This window comes from Ascaphus truei, chromosome 1, assembly GCF_040206685.1.
Source record: "Ascaphus truei isolate aAscTru1 chromosome 1, aAscTru1.hap1, whole genome shotgun sequence".
NCBI classification, from domain to species: domain Eukaryota; kingdom Metazoa; phylum Chordata; class Amphibia; order Anura; family Ascaphidae; genus Ascaphus; species Ascaphus truei.
Genome location: NC_134483.1, coordinates 503,923,789 through 503,949,549, shown reverse-complemented (window position 1 = coordinate 503,949,549; position 25,761 = coordinate 503,923,789). Strand labels below are relative to the sequence as shown.

Here is a 25,761-nt window from a genome sequence, read left to right as displayed (position 1 = left end):
GATATACCACAAAAAAAAAAAATACACATGTTAAAAAAGCTTTTAAAAAAATTAACAAGTTAAATAAAATACATTTCTTTAGTTCACTTACCATTACTTGCCCCCACCGACTCCCGTTGCGCAGCTTACTCACGAACCAATCCAAGAACAGGAACCCATAAAATAAAAAACCATAAAATAATAAACATTAAACTAAAAATCCAAATCAATCCACGGGTCTTCTACTTGTAATCCATCTTTATCTTCATCTGTATTCTTTCTTCTATCTTCTTCCGGGCGGGGTCTTCTTTCCATCTGCGGCCACGCCCTGGTCTTCTTTCTTTTCTTCCCCGGAGGTCCTTCCTCCGCGGCGTCTGGCTTCAAAATGAGACGACATAGGCTTTTAAAGGCCTATGACGTCACATTTTTCGTCATGGTTCCCACGGTCCTGATTGGGCCGTGAAAACCATGTGTTTTGGCCGATAAAAATAAAAATGATGACGTCACTTAAAGGCAATGAAAGCACAGCCAATCAGAATGGCTTTGCTTCAATTGCCTTTAAGATGACGTCATGAAAAGACACATGGCCGCCCTCACATGGTATGGTAGCCAATCAGAGCGTGGGAACTCCATCCCTACTCTGATTGGCTCTAGTATACCATGTGACAGAGGCTTGGGGGGAAAAAGGATGTGACGTCATTGAAAGCTTGTCACATGATACTAGAGCCAATCAGAGCGTGGGAACTCCATCCCTACTCTGATTGGCTGTAGTACGTCACATCCTTTTTCAATGACGTCACCCCCACTACCCACAATAAAAAAAATTCACACACAGCAGCAGCACAATTAATAAATAAATCTAAATAAATAAATACATGAATAGAAATAAATACATTTAAAATACATTTTTATTCATTGTGTAGTTGTGCAGGGGGTCTCCGGAGCTGAACCGCTTTGGTTTTAGGTCTGGGGACCCCCTGCTTCCCGAGATACAGGCCCCTTTAGGGGGTGCCAGTATCCCTCTGCTTGGTTTACAGGCCGCGGTCACGTGATCGGGACCTTTAAATGCTGAGGGATACCGGCACCTCATAAAGGGGGCTGTATCTCGGGGAGCAGGGGGTCCCCGGACCTGAAACCAATGCGGTTCAGCTCCGGAGACCCCCTGCACATCTACACTATGAATAAAAATGTATTTTAAATGTATTTATTTATATTCATTTATTTATTTAGATTTATTTATTTATTTTTTGGGCGGCTGCTGTGTGTGTTTTTTTTATTGTGGGTAGCGGGAGTGGGTGAAGGGGGTATTAGCCCCAACGATGGTTGTTTAGGGCTTGCGGGGGGGTAGCGGGAGGGGTTAACCCCTTCATGACCGTAGCGGTATTAACTGCTACGGCCGTGAAGGGGTTAAGTGCACCCGCAACCCCCCCGCAAGTCCTAAACTCACACCAAAGGCCAAATACCCCCTTCACCGACCCCCGCTACCCACAATAAAGCGGGCACGGTGGGTTAACCCCTTCATTGCCTTAGCGGCTATCAGCTATGGTAATGAAGCAGCATTTCTGTATTTTAATAATATTGTGCAGGAGCAGGGGGTCCCCTGAGCATTAATTTCTGGCTCAGGGAACCCCCTGCTCACTGTACAATATTATTAAAATACAGAAATGCTGCTTCGTTACCATAGCACATAGCCGCTAAGGTAAGGAACGAGTGTTTATTTATATATGTGTTTTATTTATACTGTACATGTGCAGAGGGTCTCCGGAGCAGAAACATTTTTGTTTTAAGTCCGGGGACCCCCTGCTCCCCGAGATACAAGCCCCTTTAGGGGGTGCCGGTATCCCTCTGCTTTGTTTACATGTCGCGGTCACGTGATCGGGACCTTTAAATGCTGAGGGATACCGGCACCTCATAAAGGGGGCTGTATCTCGGGGAGCAGGGGGTCCCCGGACCTGAAACCAATGCGGTTCAGCTCCGGAGACCCCCTGCACATCTACACTATGAATAAAAATGTATTTTAAATGTCCAAAGTAATGTCCCTTAACCCCTTAATCACCATAGCGGTTATTAACCGCTACAGTCATTAAGGGGTTAACCCACCCTCACCCACCACTCGGGATGCCTACATACCCTCCCACACTAACCCCCCCCCCCCCGTGAGGCCTAACCACCCTCACCCAGTACCCACAAGGGAGGCCTACCCACATACCGTTGGGGAAACACCACCCCCCCCCCCACCCCCAGTACCCACAATAAAAACAACAGTGACCCACAATAAACATCATTCTATTTATTAAATACATTACCCACCCCCTGTGCCCCCCCATAAATACATGATTTATTATTTTACAAACAGGGTTCATAACGCAGCCCCACGCGAGTCCCCAGGTTCTGGAGGCCTGCTGGTGGATCCCGGCAGCACCATGGCCCCCAGGTGGTCTCCTTGGGTCACCATGGGCCACAATTGGGTCCCCACGGTAGGCCCAAGGATGTCGGGGAGCCCCGGGTCAGACCCACAGGTGTCTGTGGGGCCTCGGGTGGTTCCCACGGGGGTCTGGGGAACTCACGGGTGCTCACTACGGGTCCGCGGTGCCCCCACAGAAGTGGGACCACACATCATCATCCCCGCACCTACGGGTCGGCGGTGCCCCCACAGAAGTGGGACCACACAGCTTCATCCCCGCAGACTACGGGTCGGCGGTGCCCCACAGAAGTGGGACCACACAGCTTCATCCCCGCATGTGTCACCCGTGGAAGCACCAGCCTGGTACCCGTGAGATTCCCGAGGAAACCACAGGTGGTCTCCAGAGGTCTCACGCGGAACCACGGAACAAACCCTGAATGTATAAAAAATAAACCTGGCCTATACATTCAATACATACACCCCCCCCCCTCCCCAACACCTACAGTACAATAATGTGCAAAATAACTATTATCCAGATATGGATAATAGATTAATTGCCCATTATTAAAAACATTAACTAGCATATTCAAATAAATAAAGTACTACTGACCTCATCAATACGAAGTGTCGGTCGCCAGCAACATCCTTGTCTTGTCCACAAAATACATTGCCAAAACAAAGCCAATACATTGCAATTACATTCAGATATCAATTAACCCCTTAAACACCTTGGGGCCTATGCAGAGAGGAACGGCATAATAAATTGCCATTGTTGTAAAAGTTCAACATTGTGGCGTATTTATTGAGCCTGATTCAGAAAGGACAAATCGTCAATCAAGTCTCAAAGTGTATGATTGGCGAGTGTTAATCGCGCCATTTCAGACTGAGCTACTTACATCTGGCTATATTTTCAGTCACTGCGGGTGAAAGTCGCGCTCGTGAGTCTCGCAAGACTTCAATTCAAGTGGCCGGGAAATTTCTAAAGTAAACACCACATTCCTGGCACAGTGTCTTAGTGACGGCTTCTGCATAGTTACATACCAGAGAAACAGCGCGCGTCTCTCTGTTAAAGTGGTAGAAGCACTGTGAAGCTGCAGATACTGAAAAAAAAACCTTCTCTTTACACTTTTACAATTTTTATTAGCTACAGTCATAGACATTCAGTGACAGACAGTGTACATACTGATAGACAGACACACAGCAATACATACTGATACTCAGACAGATACACAATAATACACAGTGATAGACAGACACACAGGAATATACACTGATACTCAGACAGACACACAATACTGTATACACACACATTTACAGACACTGATGCACAAAGGCACAGTTGAGACATAGGCATACTGATATATACTGATCTGTACATGCATACTCACACAGATACACATAGCCACACACATGCTTATATATTGTTATATACTGTATACTGCTTATACTGTAATGCTCAGAGTTTTTGCTGACATGGCAATGTTATGTGTATAGAGGCATATTCACCCTATTGCTTTGTCAATGCCCTGTGTGCATCAGAGATTTGGGAGCCACATATAGTGACAGCAGTTGGCATGGATCTGGACAGATTTGTGACAGCGTGATGCCCTCCCCCCAAGCCCAGCAGCTGATCGCAATGTGAAGCCCTGCACTCGGCAGCACTACTGACCCCCACCTCCCCCCAAGCCCAGCAGCTGATCGCAATGTGAAGCCCTGCACTCGGCAGCAATACTGACCCCCCCCTCCCCCCAAGCCCAGCAGCTGATCGCGATCTGAAGCCCCGCACTCGGCAGCAGTACACATACACACACACACATGCATACATGCATACACACACATGCACACATACACACACACGCATGCATGCACATACACATACACACACACACACACGGCACACAATGCACACACACACACACACACACACACACAGGAGACAGGGACCGGAGCAGAAGGGGGGCAGGGACCGGAGCAGAAGGGGGGCAGGGACCAGGGCAGAAGGGAGACAGCGATCGGGGCATCACACACACACCCCACCTTCTGTCTGGCAATGACGGCTCTGTAGGGAACCGGCTGCAGACCCATTGGATGGGAGCGGTCACGTGACCGCTCCTCCGCTTCCCCTTACTAACTGACAGCACTTTCCAGTGAACTGGACGGCTACTGCCGTTTTTTCCTGGCGCGCACAATTGGCGACTTCAGCGCTGAGAATTCAAGCACACATGCCGAATACCACACTTTGCCCTTTCCTGCATATGCCGAACCTAGAAACATGGCGAAATTTAAAAAAAACACGCTTCTCGCCAACACATTGGCGGGATGCTGCCGCCTAGCAAATCTCCTGGCGAAAATTTCAAATTTCGCCACTCAAGGAAGCCTCTGTGCATACGGGAAGCAAATTCTGCCGGCTCTGCATAGGCCCCCTTATCGGATAATAACCGCAAAGGTAATTAAGGGGTTAAGCCACACTGGCCCGATACCCACCCTTCACCCATGAATTTGTACAGTGGCTTCATCATGCAACTATATATACAGTATATATATATATATATATAGAATGAACCTGCATCGCCACAGCATCACACGCGGAACAAGAGACAGTCCTGTTGGCGAACATTTCTCTGACTCTGGCCATAAGATGAACGATCTGAGGGTTGCCATACTCAAAGGTAATCTTAAAACCCCGAAAGAGAGACGGTTGCATGAATACAAATTTATGCAACTGTTCGGGACACTTAGCAGTGGCCTAAACAGAGATCGAAATTTTATGAGTCATTACTGACACTAGCGAACTCTTCCCATGAGCGCTAAAGGCCATGTCTGTACATACTGTGCTATATGTATGCACACACAGCTGTCTCTCACACATACTAATACTCCTTATTTTTCCATCCCTATACACCAATAGGGACCACATAGTATCCACACACACTTTTAGTTGTGCTACAAACTCTCACATTTCCACACCCACCCACACCATTTATATCCCTCTCACTCCACACACACCTTGTGTAGAGCACTGTTTATACTGTGGGCTCTCCATTCATTTTTATTCACACTGATACACATACACACTCTTTCTTCACTTGCCTTCAGTTACCCTTTGACACCTCTAGCCATAAAACACATCCACACCGAGGGAAGGAACAGCACAGATAACATTCCAAGAGACACTGTTTTTAAGTAATCCTTGCTTCATTCATTGTAACATCGCCGGAAGAAGAGATCAGTGTATCTCGAAAGCTCGCACAAATAAAAGCATTTCGTTAGCCACAGAACGGTATCATCTATTTATTTTTTGATTATTGAAGCTCGGCTAACACGGTACTGATACCTCTACATGTATATATATATATATATATATATATATATATATATATATATATATACACAGTATATACACACACATGATGAACCAATATACAAATAAATGTAGAAGGGTTATCAAAACCATACTGTCGTACAAATAACACTTCTCCATACAGACACACTACATTACAATGAATTTCCTTTAATAATCCTAACTGATCTTACAATCTAAATCATCAAATGACAAAGAAAAACCTCACCTTCCAATCCATACATTGCATTTACATTGTATAAATGATGCATAAAATCTATGCACCATATACATTCTGCAAATGAATGTTTACAATATCATTGCAAGCTAAATACAAACACTTCCAAACAAGTCAACTATTTTAACCAATCAAGTAAACAGAAATCAATTTGCAATCATTATTTACATCCCTAAACAATTGACAGTCCATCCCGAACAATGAAACAATTAACTAATTCACGCCTCGAGCAGAACAATTCAGCATGTGAAAAAATATACAAACTTTAAAACCAAGGCTAGCCCTGACCTCCCTCAAACACACAATACAATATCAACAATTACATCTATCTAATTTTAAAATACTTTAAACTCACAATAAAGCATAGCTGCATAGTCAAATTAATTTAAAACACATCAAATCAAGCTTTTAAAACAACATAATTTGTTACCCTGTATGTATATATCTCTCTAGACATATATACATACATACATACAGTGGCAAGAAATGATATACCACAAAAAAAAAAAATACACATGTTAAAAAAGCTTTTAAAAAAATTAACAAGTTAAATAAAATACATTTCTTTAGTTCACTTACCATTACTTGCCCCCACCGACTCCCGTTGCGCAGCTTACTCACGAACCAATCCAAGAACAGGAACCCATAAAATAAAAAACCATAAAATAATAAACATTAAACTAAAAATCCAAATCAATCCACGGGTCTTCTACTTGTAATCCATCTTTATCTTCATCTGTATTCTTTCTTCTATCTTCTTCCGGGCGGGGTCTTCTTTCCATCTGCGGCCACGCCCTGGTCTTCTTTCTTTTCTTCCCCGGAGGTCCTTCCTCCGCGGCGTCTGGCTTCAAAATGAGACGACATAGGCTTTTAAAGGCCTATGACGTCACATTTTTCGTCATGGTTCCCACGGTCCTGATTGGGCCGTGAAAACCATGTGTTTTGGCCGATAAAAATAAAAATGATGACGTCACTTAAAGGCAATGAAAGCACAGCCAATCAGAATGGCTTTGCTTCAATTGCCTTTAAGATGACGTCATGAAAAGACACATGGCCGCCCTCACATGGTATGGTAGCCAATCAGAGCGTGGGAACTCCATCCCTACTCTGATTGGCTCTAGTATACCATGTGACAGAGGCTTGGGGGGAAAAAGGATGTGACGTCATTGAAAGCTTGTCACATGATACTAGAGCCAATCAGAGCGTGGGAACTCCATCCCTACTCTGATTGGCTGTAGTACGTCACATCCTTTTTCAATGACGTCACCCCCACTACCCACAATAAAAAAAATTCACACACAGCAGCAGCACAATTAATAAATAAATCTAAATAAATAAATACATGAATAGAAATAAATACATTTAAAATACATTTTTATTCATTGTGTAGTTGTGCAGGGGGTCTCCGGAGCTGAACCGCTTTGGTTTTAGGTCTGGGGACCCCCTGCTTCCCGAGATACAGGCCCCTTTAGGGGGTGCCAGTATCCCTCTGCTTGGTTTACAGGCCGCGGTCACGTGATCGGGACCTTTAAATGCTGAGGGATACCGGCACCTCATAAAGGGGGCTGTATCTCGGGGAGCAGGGGGTCCCCGGACCTGAAACCAATGCGGTTCAGCTCCGGAGACCCCCTGCACATCTACACTATGAATAAAAATGTATTTTAAATGTATTTATTTATATTCATTTATTTATTTAGATTTATTTATTTATTTTTTGGGCGGCTGCTGTGTGTGTTTTTTTTATTGTGGGTAGCGGGAGTGGGTGAAGGGGGTATTAGCCCCAACGATGGTTGTTTAGGGCTTGCGGGGGGGTAGCGGGAGGGGTTAACCCCTTCATGACCGTAGCGGTATTAACTGCTACGGCCGTGAAGGGGTTAAGTGCACCCGCAACCCCCCCGCAAGTCCTAAACTCACACCAAAGGCCAAATACCCCCTTCACCGACCCCCGCTACCCACAATAAAGCGGGCACGGTGGGTTAACCCCTTCATTGCCTTAGCGGCTATCAGCTATGGTAATGAAGCAGCATTTCTGTATTTTAATAATATTGTGCAGGAGCAGGGGGTCCCCTGAGCATTAATTTCTGGCTCAGGGAACCCCCTGCTCACTGTACAATATTATTAAAATACAGAAATGCTGCTTCGTTACCATAGCTCCCCGAGATACAGGCCCCTTTAGGGGGTGCCGGTATCCCTCTGCTTGGTTTACATAGCGGTAGGGGTAGCGGTAGGGGTTAACTCCTTCATGACCGTAGCGGTATTAACTTCTACGGTCGTGAAGGGGTTAAGTGCACCCGCAACCCCCCCGCAAGTCCTAAACTCACACCAAGGGCCAAATACCCCCTTCACCCACCCCCGCTACCCCCAATAAAGCGGGCACGGTGGGTTAACCCCTTCATTGCCTTAGCGGCTATCAGCTATGGTAATGAAGCAGCATTTCTGTATTTTAATAATATTGTGCAGGAGCAGGGGGTCCCCTGAACATTAATTTCTGGCTCAGGGAACCCCCTGCTCACTGTACAATATTATTAAAAATACAGTCATGCTGCTTCGTTACCATAGCACATAGCCGTTAAGGTAAGGAACGAGTGTTTATTTATATATGTGTTTTATTTATACTGTACATGTGCAGAGGGTCTCCGGAGCAGAAACATTTTTGTTTTAAGTCCGGGGACCCCCTGCTCCCCGAGATACAAGCCCCTTTAGGGGGTGCCGGTATCCCTCTGCTTTGTTTACATGTCGCGGTCACGTGATCGGGACCTTTAAATGCAGAGGGATACCGGCACCTCATAAAGGGGGCTGTATCTCGGGAAGCAAGGGGTCCCCCGACCTGAAACCAACGCGGTTCAGCTCCGGAGACCCCTGCACATCTACACTATGAATAAAAATGTATGTTAAATATCCAAAGTAATGTCCCTTAACCCCTTAATCACCATAGTGGTTATTAACCGCTACAGTCATTAAGGGGTTAACCCACCCTCACCCACCACTCGGGATGCCTACATACCCTCCCACACTAACCCCCCCCCCCCCCCGTGAGGCCTAACCACCCTCACCCAGTACCCACAAGGGAGGCCTACCCACATACCGTTGGGGAAACACCACCCCCCCCCCCACCCCCAGTACCCACAATAAAAACAACAGTGACCCACAATAAACATCATTCTATTTATTAAATACATTACCCACCCCCTGTGCCCCCCCATAAATACATGATTTATTATTTTACAAACAGGGTTCATAACGCAGCCCCACGCGAGTCCCCAGGTTCTGGAGGCCTGCTGGTGGATCCCGGCAGCACCATGGCCCCCAGGTGGTCTCCTTGGGTCACCATGGGCCACAATTGGGTCCCCACGGTAGGCCCAAGGATGTCGGGGAGCCCCGGGTCAGACCCACAGGTGTCTGTGGGGCCTCGGGTGGTTCCCACGGGGGTCTGGGGAACTCACGGGTGCTCACTACGGGTCCGCGGTGCCCCCACAGAAGTGGGACCACACATCATCATCCCCGCACCTACGGGTCGGCGGTGCCCCCACAGAAGTGGGACCACACAGCTTCATCCCCGCAGACTACGGGTCGGCGGTGCCCCACAGAAGTGGGACCACACAGCTTCATCCCCGCATGTGTCACCCGTGGAAGCACCAGCCTGGTACCCGTGAGATTCCCGAGGAAACCACAGGTGGTCTCCAGAGGTCTCACGCGGAACCACGGAACAAACCCTGAATGTAAAAAAAATAAACCTGGCCTATACATTCAATACATACACCCCCCCCCCCCCAACACCTACAGTACAATAATGTGCAAAATAACTATTATCCAGATATGGATAATAGATTAATTGCCCATTATTAAAAACATTAACTAGCATATTCAAATAAATAAAGTACTACTGACCTCATCAATACGAAGTGTCCGTCGCCAGCAACATCCTTGTCTTGTCCACAAAATACATTGCCAAAACAAAGCCAATACATTGCAATTACATTCAGATATCAATTAACCCCTTAAACACCTTATCGGATAATAACCGCAAAGGTAATTAAGGGGTTAAGCCACACTGGCCCGATACCCACCCTTCACCCATGAATTTGTACAGTGGCTTCATCATGCAACTATATATACAGTATATATATATATATATATATTTATATTTTTATATATATATATATATATATATATATATATATAGAATGAACCTGCATCGCCACAGCATCACACGCGGAACAAGAGACAGTCCTGTTGGCGAACATTTCTCTGACTCTGGCCATAAGATGAACGATCTGAGGGTTGCCATACTCAAAGGTAATCTTAAAACCCCGAAAGAGAGACGGTTGCATGAATACAAATTTATGCAACTGTTCGGGACACTTAGCAGTGGCCTAAACAGAGATCGAAATTTTATGAGTCATTACTGACACTAGCGAACTCTCTTCCCATGAGCGCTAAAGGCCATGTCTGTACATACTGTGCTATATGTATGCACACACAGCTGTCTCTCACACATACTAATACTCCTTATTTTTCCATCCCTATACACCAATAGGGACCACATAGTATCCACACACACTTTTAGTTGTGCTACAAACTCTCACATTTCCACACCCACCCACACCATTTATATCCCTCTCACTCCACACACACCTTGTGTAGAGCACTGTTTATACTGTGGGCTCTCCATTCATTTTTATTCACACTGATACACATACACACTCTTTCTTCACTTGCCTTCAGTTACCCTTTGTCACCTCTAGCCATAAAACACATCCACACCGGGGGAAGGAACAGCACAGATAACATTCCAAGAGACACTGTTTTTAAGTAATCCTTGCTTCATTCATTGTAACATCGCCGGAAGAAGAGATCAGTGTATCTCGAAAGCTCGCACAAATAAAAGCATTTCGTTAGCCACAGAACGGTATCATCTATTTATTTTTTGATTATTGAAGCTCGGCTAACACGGTACTGATACCTCTACATGTATATATATATATATATATATATATATACAGTATATACACACACATGATGAACCAATATACAAATAAATGTAGAAGGGTTATCAAAACCATACTGTCGTACAAATAACACTTCTCCATACAGACACACTACATTACAATGAATTTCCTTTAATAATCCTAACTGATCTTACAATCTAAATCATCAAATGACAAAGAAAAACCTCACCTTCCAATCCATACATTGCATTTACATTGTATAAATGATGCATAAAATCTATGCACCATATACATTCTGCAAATGAATGTTTACAATATCATTGCAAGCTAAATACAAACACTTCCAAACAAGTCAACTATTTTAACCAATCAAGTAAACAGAAATCAATTTGCAATCATTATTTACATCCCTAAACAATTGACAGTCCATCCCGAACAATGAAACAATTAACTAATTCACGCCTCGAGCAGAACAATTCAGCATGTGAAAAAATATACAAACTTTAAAACCAAGGCTAGCCCTGACCTCCCTCAAACACACAATACAATATCAACAATTACATCTATCTAATTTAAAAAAACTTTAAACTCACAATAAAGCATAGCTGCATAGTCAAATTAATTTAAAACACATCAAATCAAGCTTTTAAAACAACATAATTTCTTACCCTGTATGTATATATCTCTCTAGACATATATACATACATACATACAGTGGCAAGAAATGATATACCACAAAAAAAAAAAATACACATGTTAAAAAAGCTTTTAAAAAAATTAACAAGTTAAATAAAATACATTTCTTTAGTTCACTTACCATTACTTGCCCCCACCGACTCCCGTTGCGCAGCTTACTCACGAACCAATCCAAGAACAGGAACCCATAAAATAAAAAACCATAAAATAATAAACATTAAACTAAAAATCCAAATCAATCCACGGGTCTTCTACTTGTAATCCATCTTTATCTTCATCTGTATTCTTTCTTCTATCTTCTTCCGGGCGGGGTCTTCTTTCCATCTGCGGCCACGCCCTGGTCTTCTTTCTTCCCCGGAGGTCCTTCCTCCGCGGCGTCTGGCTTCAAAATGAGACGACATAGGCTTTTAAAGGCCTATGACGTCACATTTTTCGTCATGGTTCCCACGGTCCTGATTGGGCCGTGAAAACCATGTGTTTTGGCCGATAAAAATAAAAATGATGACGTCACTTAAAGGCAATGAAAGCACAGCCAATCAGAATGGCTTTGCTTCAATTGCCTTTAAGATGACGTCATGAAAAGACACATGGCCGCCCTCACATGGTATGGTAGCCAATCAGAGCGTGGGAACTCCATCCCTACTCTGATTGGCTCTAGTATACCATGTGACAGAGGCTTGGGGGGAAAAAGGATGTGACGTCATTGAAAGCTTGTCACATGGTACTAGAGCCAATCAGAGCGTGGGAACTCCATCCCTACTCTGATTGGCTGTAGTACGTCACATCCTTTTTCAATGACGTCACCCCCACTACCCACAATAAAAAAAATTCACACACAGCAGCAGCACAATTAATAAATAAATCTAAATAAATAAATACATGAATAGAAATAAATACATTTTTATTCATTGTGTAGTTGTGCAGGGGGTCTCCGGAGCTGAACCGCTTTGGTTTTAGGTCTGGGGACCCCCTGCTTCCCGAGATACAGGCCCCTTTAGGGGGTGCCAGTATCCCTCTGCTTGGTTTACAGGCCGCGGTCACGTGATCGGGACCTTTAAATGCTGAGGGATACCGGCACCTCATAAAGGGGGCTGTATCTCGGGGAGCAGGGGGTCCCCGGACCTGAAACCAATGCGGTTCAGCTCCGGAGACCCCCTGCTCATCTACACTATGAATAAAAATGTATTTTAAATGTATTTATTTATATTCATTTATTTATTTAGATTTATTTATTTATTTTTTGGGCGGCTGCTGTGTGTGTTTTTTTTATTGTGGGTAGCGGGAGTGGGTGAAGGGGGTATTAGCCCCAACGATGGTTGTTTAGGGCTTGCGGGGGGGTAGCGGGAGGGGTTAACCCCTTCATGACCGTAGCGGTATTAACTGCTACGGCCGTGAAGGGGTTAAGTGCACCCGCAACCCCCCCGCAAGTCCTAAACTCACACCAAAGGCCAAATACCCCCTTCACCGACCCCCGCTACCCACAATAAAGCGGGCACGGTGGGTTAACCCCTTCATTGCCTTAGCGGCTATCAGCTATGGTAATGAAGCAGCATTTCTGTATTTTAATAATATTGTGCAGGAGCAGGGGGTCCCCTGAGCATTAATTTCTGGCTCAGGGAACCCCCTGCTCACTGTACAATATTATTAAAATACAGAAATGCTGCTTCGTTACCATAGCACATAGCCGCTAAGGTAAGGAACGAGTGTTTATTTATATATGTGTTTTATTTATACTGTACATGTGCAGAGGGTCTCCGGAGCAGAAACATTTTTGTTTTAAGTCCGGGGACCCCCTGCTCCCCGAGATACAAGCCCCTTTAGGGGGTGCCGGTATCCCTCTGCTTTGTTTACATGTCGCGGTCACGTGATCGGGACCTTTAAATGCAGAGGGATACCGGCACCTCATAAAGGGGGCTGTATCTCGGGAAGCAGGGGGTCCCCCGACCTGAAACCAACGCGGTTCAGCTCCGGAGACCCCTGCACATCTACACTATGAATAAAAATGTATTTTAAATAATTTTTAATGTGCCGATGTTTGCGCAGAGAGAGCAGCGGTTCTCTCTCTGCTGCAAACACATCTCGCCCCCGCCGGCCTACAGTATCATTGATGTGCATATACAGTACTGTATGTGTACAGTACTGTATGTTAGGGGTTATAGGGGTTATATATATACTGCATTACAATTCATGAATTTATGCCATCTGGCGGACACGCGAAGCATTGCAGCCTAGTAAATCCTGAACCATTATTAATTAACACATCAACGCGCGTCAGCCGGGCATGCGCCTGGCTGGGAAGGCAAAAGGAGCCCGGCATGCTCCGGGTGAACAGTGTGGCATTCCAGGAACATGCCAGGTACAAGCCGGTGATTACTTCAAATAAAAGCTGCCGGAGCAGTATAAAAGGCCTGAAACTGACTGGGTTCCCCTCGAAGCGAACGACATAGGTAAAATCAGGACAGGATCAGCGGAGTGCGCAGTCATCACTCCTTGAGGTACCTGTTATTGCAGAGCGTTAATGATATCATGGAGAATGGCAGTTTCTGCCCGTAATGTGACATTCACCCTGTAAAAATTGCAGCCTATTTTGGATACCCTGCAAGTTATCCATTTCCTCTCCAGGTGAATAAGAATTGTATTTCTATTTTTGGCTTCACAATCTGTCAGACACCACTGAGAAATCCACGTGGTCGAACCAGATTCAAAATCAGGGATCGAGAACAGCAGAGTATCCAGGATGCAAGCCAGAATCGAAACCAGGTTTAAAGATCAGCCGAAAACTGAACCAGGAAGGGCAGGAGATAGGTGCAATACAGCCTTAGGCTGAGCCCATGCTCTCGCAGACTGTGCGGAGGCATGCGCGACGTCATCCGCATTTAGCGTGAGAGTTTTCTGGCCAGGCTAGACGAGATGGGTGGCGTGTCTGGAGCGTGGCCGTGACGTCACAGAGCTGGTTCGCCCAAACTGGGGCGAACCGCCCACTCGACCTGGCCGTGGCACTGTGGAATCAAATGTAACTGATCCCTCGCGCACCGTACGCTCCCTCACGGTCCATGGCTGCGCTCATTGCCTTACGGCATTGTGATTGCGGCGCGCGCACACTTCTGCGCGGTCTTCGGGAGCATGGACTTAGCCTTACACTAAATCAGCAAGAAAGTTGTGAAGCAAAACATGTTTGGATCTGGCGCCTTTTATAATCAGTGGGGATGCCTGGGAATTATGTCAACGTCCTCCCACATCTAGAGGCACATCTCTTGGAGCCCAACACCCTGCCTCTGCACACACAAGCAAAGCCCACCAGACTCCCTGAAGCACAAGCAACAGAAGCCATCTGCCACAGAGCCCGCATGAACCCGATCTAAAACCCACACGTGAGTCCATATAGCTTTGTGGCTTTGAGTATAGATTCAAATATGTAGTTAAGGCACTAGCATCAGAATTAGAAGACAGATTCATGACCCATTGAAGCTCTGTCTAGCCAGCTGAGCTGCAAAGGGAATGTGATCGCTCTAATTGGCATCCTATATGGTAACTTAATTAAGTCTGATGAAGGTGTGAATTAACACCAAAACTTGACATATGGAATAAAGTAATTTTCACTTGACAAAGACTGGTGTGCCACAGCATTAATTGGAAATTAATCAGCAGCACAGACATCAAAAGAGATCAAATTCATAGAGAATGCCATACATGTGTGCCTGGTTGAGGTGAGTGTATAAACCTCAAAAAGCATGAGTAGGGCGCACCATGCAGTATTAAAATGTACCGTGTGTAAACATTATAGTGAAAATGCTATTGTTTCGGTGGAATGTTGGTGAATGTGCTATTACAATGAGACACTCTAATTGCAATAACATTACATTGCTGTGATCACTAGAACAGCAATAACTAATACGATTTGGGCATTGACATGGTTAAGATGTTTTCCTTATCCTTGAATCAAGTTGAAATTGTTCCACAGAGCTGAATCGAAAATGGGCCAGTGCACCATAGAACCCCCACAAAGCAAGCATTCTGTCGCTGTAGAGACGTCAAGCTGTGAAAAGCTGGGTCTCTCATTTCTTCAGGCCTTTAAAAAACATTCACAAGCAGGTCTATAAGTAAGCCACAAAAATATGATTTTGAAGTAGAGAAATTACATACTGTAGCATGCACAGAAAGGTTTGTACAAAAGAAAGAGACTCACACACTGCTATTAGCATGTACTGTACTTGTACTCAGGATCACCTGACATTACTAATGTAATGGTGGGGAACAGGTGCCTCTGAGTTTTATCTGCAGCACCTCAACTGTTGCCCACCTCTGCAGCCCACTCTCCCTCGTCATTGCAGAGGGAGTTGAGATGCTGCTGGTGTGGTTATTAGCTCCTCGCCACATCCCCAGCTGCCTAATGACAGTGATAATCACTAGTTTCCAGTGTAAGGAGAAGAGGGGGACAGTATTCACCAGTACTTTCATTTTAAGGAAAGATTGTAGTCTGACATCAAAATCAGAACATCTATTGGTTTGTTACTGTTATAATCCAAAATTATAAATCACCAAATAATGTGCTAATTTACATGTCATTTCCCAGAATCCCTTGCTGCAGTGGAAGCCTTGCATACTAAGAGATAATGGGGACAAGCAGGGTTGCAGACTGTCTGAAATATGTGAATGTGCTCACAAGTCGTGTTTTTATTTGCTGTAAAATAATAAGACAATGCACTACACTACAAAACAAGCACGGTGATAGAATGCAAGACTGTTACACTCTCTCTAAAGATAACATGCAATAACATTGAAGCTACTCTGGTGAATTGATAACTTTTCCATTGTTAACATTTTCTGTTAACACAGGTTCATGATTACCTTAGAAGCAAACTGTGTTCCCTTTATGAGAATGACTGCATCTTCGACAAGTTTGAGTGTGCCTGGAATGGTTCGGACAGGTAAATTATGATACACTTGAAATCAATGGTTCTCTTATTTATTTACTTTTGTCGCACAAATCACACGTTTAAATGACCACTCACAACATGCATGAGATTATTTTTGGACCCATTGCTAACTGATATTCTTAATTAAGTTAAAGTAAAAAGAGCTTACATTGCATTTAGCAAACATTCGTTTTACCCAGAAGACACTTTAAAAGGCGCACACCTGTACACTTTCAGATCATCTTCTCCCTAGTGAAAGTACACTGTACCCAAGCCTGCCTCCTCTGACATGTTACCTGCTTCGCCACTGGATGATTTGCGAGCCTTTCTAACGATTAAGGCCCAGATGCACTGAGCTCAGTTAGGGTATTTAACATGACACTAACCTAAATGAATGCCCTATTAACAGTGTAGCCATGCCACCTATGGCTACTAACCTGCCCTACTCCTGGCAGTAAGCCCTGGTAAAGCAGGCCTGGTGCTGCACTTGAGTGACAGGGGGAGGCAGTGACATCAGGCCTGAGCATGTCCAATCATGGGACAGACCTGATTACCTCTTCCTGGCTGTACTTAAGGGGCGGTGCCACCCCAAATTTAGCAGTACCTCTACTCCATTGAGAGAGGCAGGTCACACAGCCAAGAGCCTGACTATTGGGCCTTCTCTGGTCCTCTTCCCTTCGGGGGAGAGTGAGTGTGTACCATACCTCTGCCTCTGCTAGAGGGGAAGGAAGAGCTGGGAATGCTGAGGGTGCCCTTGGCTTGTAGTGAACGTCCAGGGACCATCCTTCAGTGGGTAGCTGAGAGTGGGACTGCATTGGGCAGAAGATTGCCGTGTACTGCTGTTGCTGTAGACAATAAACCGTTCCTGTTGTTATACCTCCGGCCCGGTGTGTGATCTTACTGGGGGGAAGGTTATTGGTTCTACCGTGGGAGATCATCTTCAGTTCCCTGAGGCTACGGCAGATGGAGGCGCTGTACTGCTAAAGAATATGTTGGGTATGAACCCCAGAAGCCTAGTCCTGTGTCCCCACTACCATCGGCAGCCGACTCAGCCCTCCTGTTACCAACAGGTATCATGCACCACATGACCAGTAATGGCAGAATCTCCCACAGGGTGGGGGAAACACTGTTACAACAGTAATGTTTATACATCATCCATCCAAGACAGTAACGTAACATTACCCCAGTTTTACTTATTTAAATAGCGTAGTACTAATTGTTATGGCCATTAGTGAGAATAATATGCAAAAGAGGCGTTTCCCCGAACATTGACTGTCCACTAAAGTCTGTTAAGTTAACGCGGGGACTCAACATTACGCCCGTCAAGTCATACCTAAACTTGGTGTTTAATCCCAGTCTCAGCTCTCTGTGTTACCTGGGGCAAACCATTGTATCTCCTTGTGCCTCTGGCACCACAATTGGATTGCAAGCTCTTCAGGGCGGGGGTTCATATTGCCTACAAAAGTTCTATGTATTGCAGCATATAAGAACAAAATATGCTTCTTAAGAGTAAAAGTGGGTTAATGTTACGTTAATCTCTTGGATGGATAATGGAAAAGCGTTACTATTAATATTATGTTCATTTATGTTAATGTCACATGAAATAGCCTAGTGGAGCTTAGTTTCAGAAAGCATTGCTTCCACCATTAAGCTACTCGTTAAGCAACTGTAGACTAATCTTTAGACAGAATTCCTTCTACAGATGTATATGGCGTTATTGCAAATTGCACAGTGTTGTAACCCGCATCAAATTGGCACAATAAAACTCACAGTAACTCATTATCATGTGATTGCAGGTGCAATAACGCCTGCTAAATCTGTAAGTATTGCTTTATAGGGTAGCAGTTTCAATCTCTTTGAAGAGTACAGATTAATGGCACCATGGAGAACTTTTTTTAATTGCTCTAATTTTAACTCTTTATTAAAAAAATAATAATAATCCTGGAATTTGTAGTCCTGCTTTTTATATTCAAGATACAGTCTGAAAGAGTTTGGAGGGATTGAAGTAGAAACCACAATTAAAGCTTCCAGCTAGGTAGGCTGGCCAGTATGGGCCCAATCATAAAAGTTCCCCTCTACCCATGTTTAATCGGAATTCATGTTATTAATTTTTTTTAATCTTGTTTCGCTCCTTGCAGCGTCATCATGACAGGTGCATACAACAACTTCTTCCGAATGTTCGACCGAAACACCAAACGAGATGTAACCCTGGAAGCCTCACGCGAGAGCAGCAAGCCGCGGGCGGTCCTCAAACCCCGCCGAGTGTGTGTGGGTGGCAAGAGACGAAAGGATGACATTAGTGTGGACAGCTTGGACTTCACCAAGAAGATCTTACACACGGCCTGGCACCCGACTGAGAACATCATTGCCATAGCAGCGACAAACAATCTGTATATATTTCAGGATAAAGTGAACTCAGAGATGCACTAGGATTATCTTTATTCTTATGTAATGCCAAACAAGACTTTCCAGAGGGGTGGTCAGTTGTTGATGACCTGTATGGGAAAAGTCTTTTTGGCGGTGGGGTTGGTTGTTATACTTCTGTTTCTTAGCTCCTTGCATTGTACAGTGCGCCTCCCCAGAACAGGAGAGTTATCATTCCTCACTGTTGGTGGAAGACATTATTTTTTACAGCATTTGAGCTGTGTGGCAAAAAGCGTGTTAATCAAGATGGCTTTGACATGCAGTCAGAGTAGGGTCCGCCTAATCTTTATATGCTGAAGAGGCTTTGGCAGCAGAAGGGTCAAACTCAATTTGCAAGCCTGCAGGTTTTTCTTTCACATTATGGCCTCTGCCATGTTTATTTCTGCAATAATACTTTGTTCCTATAAAACTTAGTAGTATTTATAGTTTTAATTGTATGCCAGGTCAGAGAGATGCTGAACAAACTGGGGTAAATGTCTGATGCATAAATGACCTTTGATTTATCAAATCATGTTCCATGCTTTGTATCCTAAACCATAACATCCTAGAGAAAACGACAGTATGCATGAGACATATTCTGACAAATACATATAGAGGTTCTCATACATTAAAGTATACATACATATTTTTCCCCAAATGGCTTATAAATAAAGAAAATGGCTTTTAGAAACAAAAGTAAAAACTCCATTTTTTTTCGAATCCTTTAGGTTTAGGGCATGCGTGACACTTGGCACTGAAGGGATTCGAGTTCTCTCTTTTTGCATTGGAAATGTATTAAACAGTTCATTAAAAAAAATAATCACCAAGAGCAATGAGAGATTCCTAGTTCTATAACAGATCATTATTTAAAAACCTACAGTATATATGTCAGTGTTTCTCAACCACGGTGTCTCAGACTACTTTTTATCCAGGATTTCACTTAAGAAAACAATTTATCGTGTGATTAGAAAAAGATTTTGCATCACATTTAAAATAATAGAAACAATAATCACTACAGCTAGAACAGTATATAGCTAGAACAGTATATAGCTAGAACAGTATATAGCTAGAACAGTATAAAGCTAGAACAGTATATAGCTAGAACAGAACAGTATATAGCTAGAACACTTTTATTGAAACGCCTTCATTTTCTTAAAGTAATGAGTTGTCTGAGCAAATAGATGACAGAAACAAGGACTCCAGACAGAAATGTTGAGAAACACTGCTGTATATAGTACTTCAGTATTTGTTTCAAATTCACGGTGTAATATACACAAATATACAGTCTTTCTGCATGCTTTAATACCCTACAGATAAACATAGGTCATCTACAACCTATTCTTAAAGCTGCAGTTCTATTTTGCTCAAAGACAGAATTTGTATCCCGTACATATTACCTTTTATTTAATTACTTTCAAACGGTGGACCAGTTGACATATAAACTCCTTGGAGTTTGCAATGTCCATGCAGTTTGTTCGACTATTAGGTGTCTGTGGAAAATCCCAATTGTGCAGATACAACACAGAGAAAACTATGGTTTACTATGTGTATATTTCTGCAATCACGTCATGAATAACCCTTTGTCTTTGCAGAAAACTGGTATTTAAAGTGAAGTATGTAAGAGATCTGATTACAAGTTTAATGATTGATTCAGTATCGGGCAGGATGAATTCTTTCAGAACATTCATATACAGCTGGGGTGGGCAACTCCAGTCCTCAAGGGCCTCCAACAGGTAAGGTTTTCAGGATATCCCTGCTTCAGCCCAGGCGGCACAATCAGTGGCTCATTCTTCGACTGAGCCACTGATTGAGCCACCTCTGCTAAAGCAGGTATATCCTTAAAACCTGACCTGTTGGTGCCCTTAAGGACTGGAGTTGCCCATCCCAGATATAGAGGGTCCTCCGTTAACCTTTCCACACTGACTTTTCCGAAGTGAAGTCAATAAATATGCATGTTTCTATAGTTTGCTTTTGGAAAGTTTCCGCTGCTTTCAAGACTTACTAGCAAACTGCAACTTTGATATGGAATGTGTATCTTGACATGATACATATAATGCATATGATTGTTTTTCTTTTTTTTCTAGACTTATGCTGTACAGTAAATACATGTGTGAAGCACAAGAGCATGTGCACCAACTTCCAGCCATACTGCACACAGTATAAAATGTGTCAGCTTTTCAAGGAAATAAGGAATGTCTGTTTATATTGTATAATCTAGTAATTATGGACAATATTATATGTACATATTTATTATGGGAAATGTAATGTTTCTCTTCTGTAAAAAAACAAAAAAAACAAATAAAAAAAAAACTGAAGACCAGGATACATTTTAAATACTGGTATTCTATCATAGACAGACTACTGATTTTGATATACAATACCATTATTATGTTCTTCTTGTGTAGCCTTAAACAACCCATTCTGCTCCAAGTGCTAAAAAAACCTAAACATTAACAGGGGAAGATATTGCACTGTATTTAATCCAGTCTAATGGTATTCTGCAGCTAACACATAGTAAAGCATGTTTAAAACCAACAGCTTTCATTTATCCATTTTAACATTGAGCAACAGAGTGAGTTGATGGTTTGGGGCAGCTTTGCTTTCTAAGATAATTTGATATTGATGCTGCGTATCTGCCTTGCCATGGTCACATTAGCACTGCTGTGTACAGTATGCAGATCTCCCATACATTCATTTTTACACATTTCCTGACACTCCTTTTGCTATATAAAAAAAAACATAACAACCAAACAAAAAAACACATCTACATGTGCAGTTCTTCTGAAAATGGGGTACACGACCCCCTCACGCACTCATATTTTGGGTGGGTCAGTTTTCAAACTTCTAAAAGACATTGTACAGATGGACTGTAACATTTTCCATTGTTTTCTTTGTGTATATCTGTCTTTAATATGCATTATCCCAGAGTCCAAGCCAGAAAAAAGATTTTACATGAGTTACTGTATACTGTACCTTAAATCAAGCTATTTCTCCTTTATCTTGGCTGATATGCAATGTAAGCTCTATTGCATGTTTTTCACTTTCAACGTGAGAGCATGGTTTTCTGTATTATATACTCAAAGTATTCTTGAAATTAAATCTTTATATAGCTCACCTTATCCCATCAATTACATTGATTTTAAGAACTGCTTTTGTACCCAGGGAATAATAATAATAATACTTCTTATACCGCATTGCATTGTATGCACTGCTTTACATACGTTTGTGCCCTGAAGAACGAGCCATTTAATTTGTTCAGTTCCTGAAGCACAGGGAACGGAAGTGACTCACCCAAAGTTATAAGGGGCACATTTTGATTCAAAGTGCACCTTCTTCTAATGCAGTAACCGTACCACTCCTCTTCTACTTAGCACCGCCAGTGTACATAATGACGTGCTTAGTAGGAGTTAGTGGTACAATAAGTCTCTGCCCTGGACAGCTTACAATCTATGATTGGTGCCCAGGACATTGGTATATTAAATTACTTTTCTTGAGCACAGAAAGATGTCACCATACCGTTCCTATTTATTAAGGAGACTACCCTGATCCTTAGATGACACGTACCATTTTTGTTCTACTTTTTCCCAGTTAAAAGTTCTCTTATTCTAATCAGATGTATCAAGCTTTATATTTCCTTCTGATATTGCGTTGGGACTTAGAATATTGCCAAATTGCCATAGGATTAAATGACAGTGATAATGCAGAATATCCTGCCATAATGCACCAGAGGGAGCAATAAGCCTTGCAACATCTCTAGGTCATTTACCATCCAAATCTCCCAAATTAGATGTCCTATAGGACCAATGTGGATGGCTAATATGACTACGAGTCTATATCCTGCTCATACTGCACTCTGTAGATCATGAAAAACAGTTCACACAATGTAAACAAATTGCACTGCATAACCAATTTAATAACTGTGTGATCGTATTAACATGTTGGTGCCCAAGAAGAGGACCAAAGCAGTGATAACTAAAGAACACTGCTATACAAACTGATACATCTAAGCCATTTATTTAAATTAGATGATTCCAGCACTTTCTGCTGACGAATCCTTGTGTTGAGCTCCCAGGAAGAGTTTTACAAAATTGAGCTCATGTGCACTTTCCCCCAGCTGCATGCTGATAGGTACTTCTACCTTCTAAGTCAGAGGTGGCTAACTCCAGTCCTCAAGGGCAACCAACAGGTCAGGTTTTCAGGATATCCCTGCTTCAGCACAGGTCATAAACTGGGCCACTGATGGAGCCACCTGTGCTGAAGAAGGGATATCCTGAAAGCCTGACCTGTTGGTGGCCCTAGAGGACTGGCAATGGCAACCCCTGTTCTAAGTGAAAGAGCACATTCCAAGTGACAACTCACACAGGCCTTGAGTCGTAGACTCCTCTCTCTTGAGGTTCTCATTGCTTTCCAAGTGTAAAAAGGGAAAAGTAATATTTGGACACCCACCCAAATGAATGTTTCAAGACAACTTGTCTCCCAAACACATTCAAATTAGTGGGTTGATCTTTAATGCTAGGACAGATGGTGAACACAGCATAGTAGTTGTATATGTTAGGTTAAGTAATTTTTCTTATTTGATGTTCTAAACTACAGTAAATAAATACTGTATAAATATCCCTTCACTTGTCTCAGACCCTGCGACCCTGCTTTTCCCCATCACCTCTCAGGCAGAGATTATACCAAGAGCTGCAAGGCGGCAGCACTATTCTGTGACGTCACCCAGTGCTGCCGCCAGGCAGCATCTTCATTATACCAGGGAGGGAAAACAGAGGAATCTTGGAGGCGTGGCTGTGAGCGGTTCGCCCTCATTGGCTGAACCACTCACGTGATGCGTCCGTCGCCAGAAAAAATAACAATTTTCAGAATCTCTTCCCCAGCCGTTCACATTGCAGTACAGCACGCCATGACCGGCACTTACGGTATGAGCACTTCAATTGGAAGTAAGTTACGCGTTTTTGTGTATAATCACGGCCTTAGTATACGGTGCTTCCACTGCAGCAAGGGATTCTGGGAAATGACATGCAAATGAGTACACCGTGTCACCTTTTGCTTCATGTCCGTTTTAACACGGATCTGTATAAACAAATGCCTGCCGTATTACACAGCTTTTCAGCACAGCCTGGGTTAAAGAAGTGCATAGCCAATAAACCTACTGTACTCACAGACAGCTGTTTTGATCTTCAGATCAGTGTGAGGATGGTTATACTGGCTTTGCAATGCTATAAACTATAACACAGAATGTCAAAAGACCATTAAATTGGATTCAGTGAATTGGCACGTGGCAATCAGTTCAGCCTCTGTAACGGTTTGTATGCTCTGTGGGAAGGTATGAGCCTCTGTAACTGTTTGTATGCTCGGTGGGAAGGTATGCCTTATTGCCTAATATTACAGGACTCTAACAGGTCCTATCTTTAGCATAGTGAGACAGGTATTAGGCAGTTTCTGGAAGAACTGTTTCATTCATTAGAATGAACTTTACATTCTCAGTACATTGACAAGGGAATGTTCAGTGTGTATTTTATTTGTAAGTGTACAGAGTGTACAGAGAATATAGGGGTTGGTTGACTATCTTTTATTAGCAAGGTCCCTCCTTATTACAAAAGCCAATCTATTATTGGCAGCCTCTTTACTCTCAACTACAGTTATCTTATTGAACTGAGAGATGTATTTTTTAAGGATGACCATTTCTTTCATACCTGATTTGTTGGATGTATATTTTTGGCAGTTTCTTTTTGTTTGAACTCTCAGTGATTTAAGTAAAATGATGGTACGGTTGGTGTCTCTGGATATTATGAAAGCTGTTTTCATGATTTCTTTATTTGTTTTTGCGTTCCCCAAATTAACAATGGGTAAAAACTATAAATATGTTAATATCAGTTCCTTTTTTTAATAAATAATAACGCTTTCTTATACAGCAAAATGTGTGCAATTGTGTATAATTTATGTGTGTGTGTGTGTGTGTGTGTACATTTAATGGTTCTCACCATGCAGGTTGGTTGTTACAAATGGGTAAAACATAAATCCTGGTAAAAGGAATAAAATATTATTGTGCCATGTATCAAGCACACTGTATGAATGAAATAATTATTGGCATTCAATTATTACATGGATCAATTTCTTAAAACAGTAACCCCTGCCCCCAGGAGCCTGCGTTTAACACATATAATATTAGTACTGTTTCTTGCCCCAGAGCATGTCCTCCTCCATTTAACCTTCCAGACACATTATCATCATGTATTTGTAACGTGCCAACACCTTCTGCAGCACAGTACAGTGGGGGTACAGAGATTAGATCATTATATAAACAGAGTTACATGCACAAACAGATGCAAAAAGGTCATGGGGGCCCTGCTCATGAGAGTTTACAATCTCTGACAATATCGAAACACAAAGGTAAAGTGGATGCTCCTTGTGGGACGCAGTATACCTCAGGTACAGTAGGATTATGGTCCAGCCCAACAGCTGATCTCATTAAGGTTTGAGGATGGGGACGGTGGGTCGTGTTACATAGTGCAGAGATTGGTCCAGCCAGACAGCTGGTCCCAGTAGTGTTGGAGGGGCGGGAGGGTTAGATGTTAGAGGGTATGTCTGATAGACTTTCCTGAAAAGGCGAGTTTTCAGGGAGTTTTTAAACGTCTGAAAGTTGGGGGAAGAGTCTGGTGGATTGTGGTAGGGAATTCCAGAGAGATGGGGCAGCACAGGAGAATTCTTGTAGGCGGGAGTGAGGTGATAATAGGCAGGAGGAAAGGCAGATGTCATGGGCATTTATGTATATTTTTGGAGATGAGGGCTGAGATGTACGGTGAGGCAGCGTTTTGAGAACTTTTTTAAATCCA

General features: G+C 43.2%; 1 protein-coding gene across 3 annotated transcripts in view; it reads left to right on the top strand.

Moving 5' to 3' along the window:
• PPP2R2C (protein phosphatase 2 regulatory subunit Bgamma) overlaps positions 1-20,698 on the top strand; it is a 214,630-nt gene extending 193,932 nt beyond the window's left edge. For 2 of the 3 annotated variants that reach the window (XM_075569696.1, XM_075569706.1), the window contains 2 exons: positions 16,443-16,534; positions 18,661-20,698. In XM_075569696.1, coding sequence (XP_075425811.1) covers positions 16,443-16,534; positions 18,661-18,952 — 384 coding nt within the window. In that variant the 3' untranslated portion in view covers positions 18,953-20,698. The remainder of the gene's footprint in view (positions 1-16,442; positions 16,535-18,660) is intronic. The other variant, XM_075569687.1, reaches the window with a different exon arrangement.
• Positions 20,699-25,761: the final 5,063 nt, after the last annotated feature.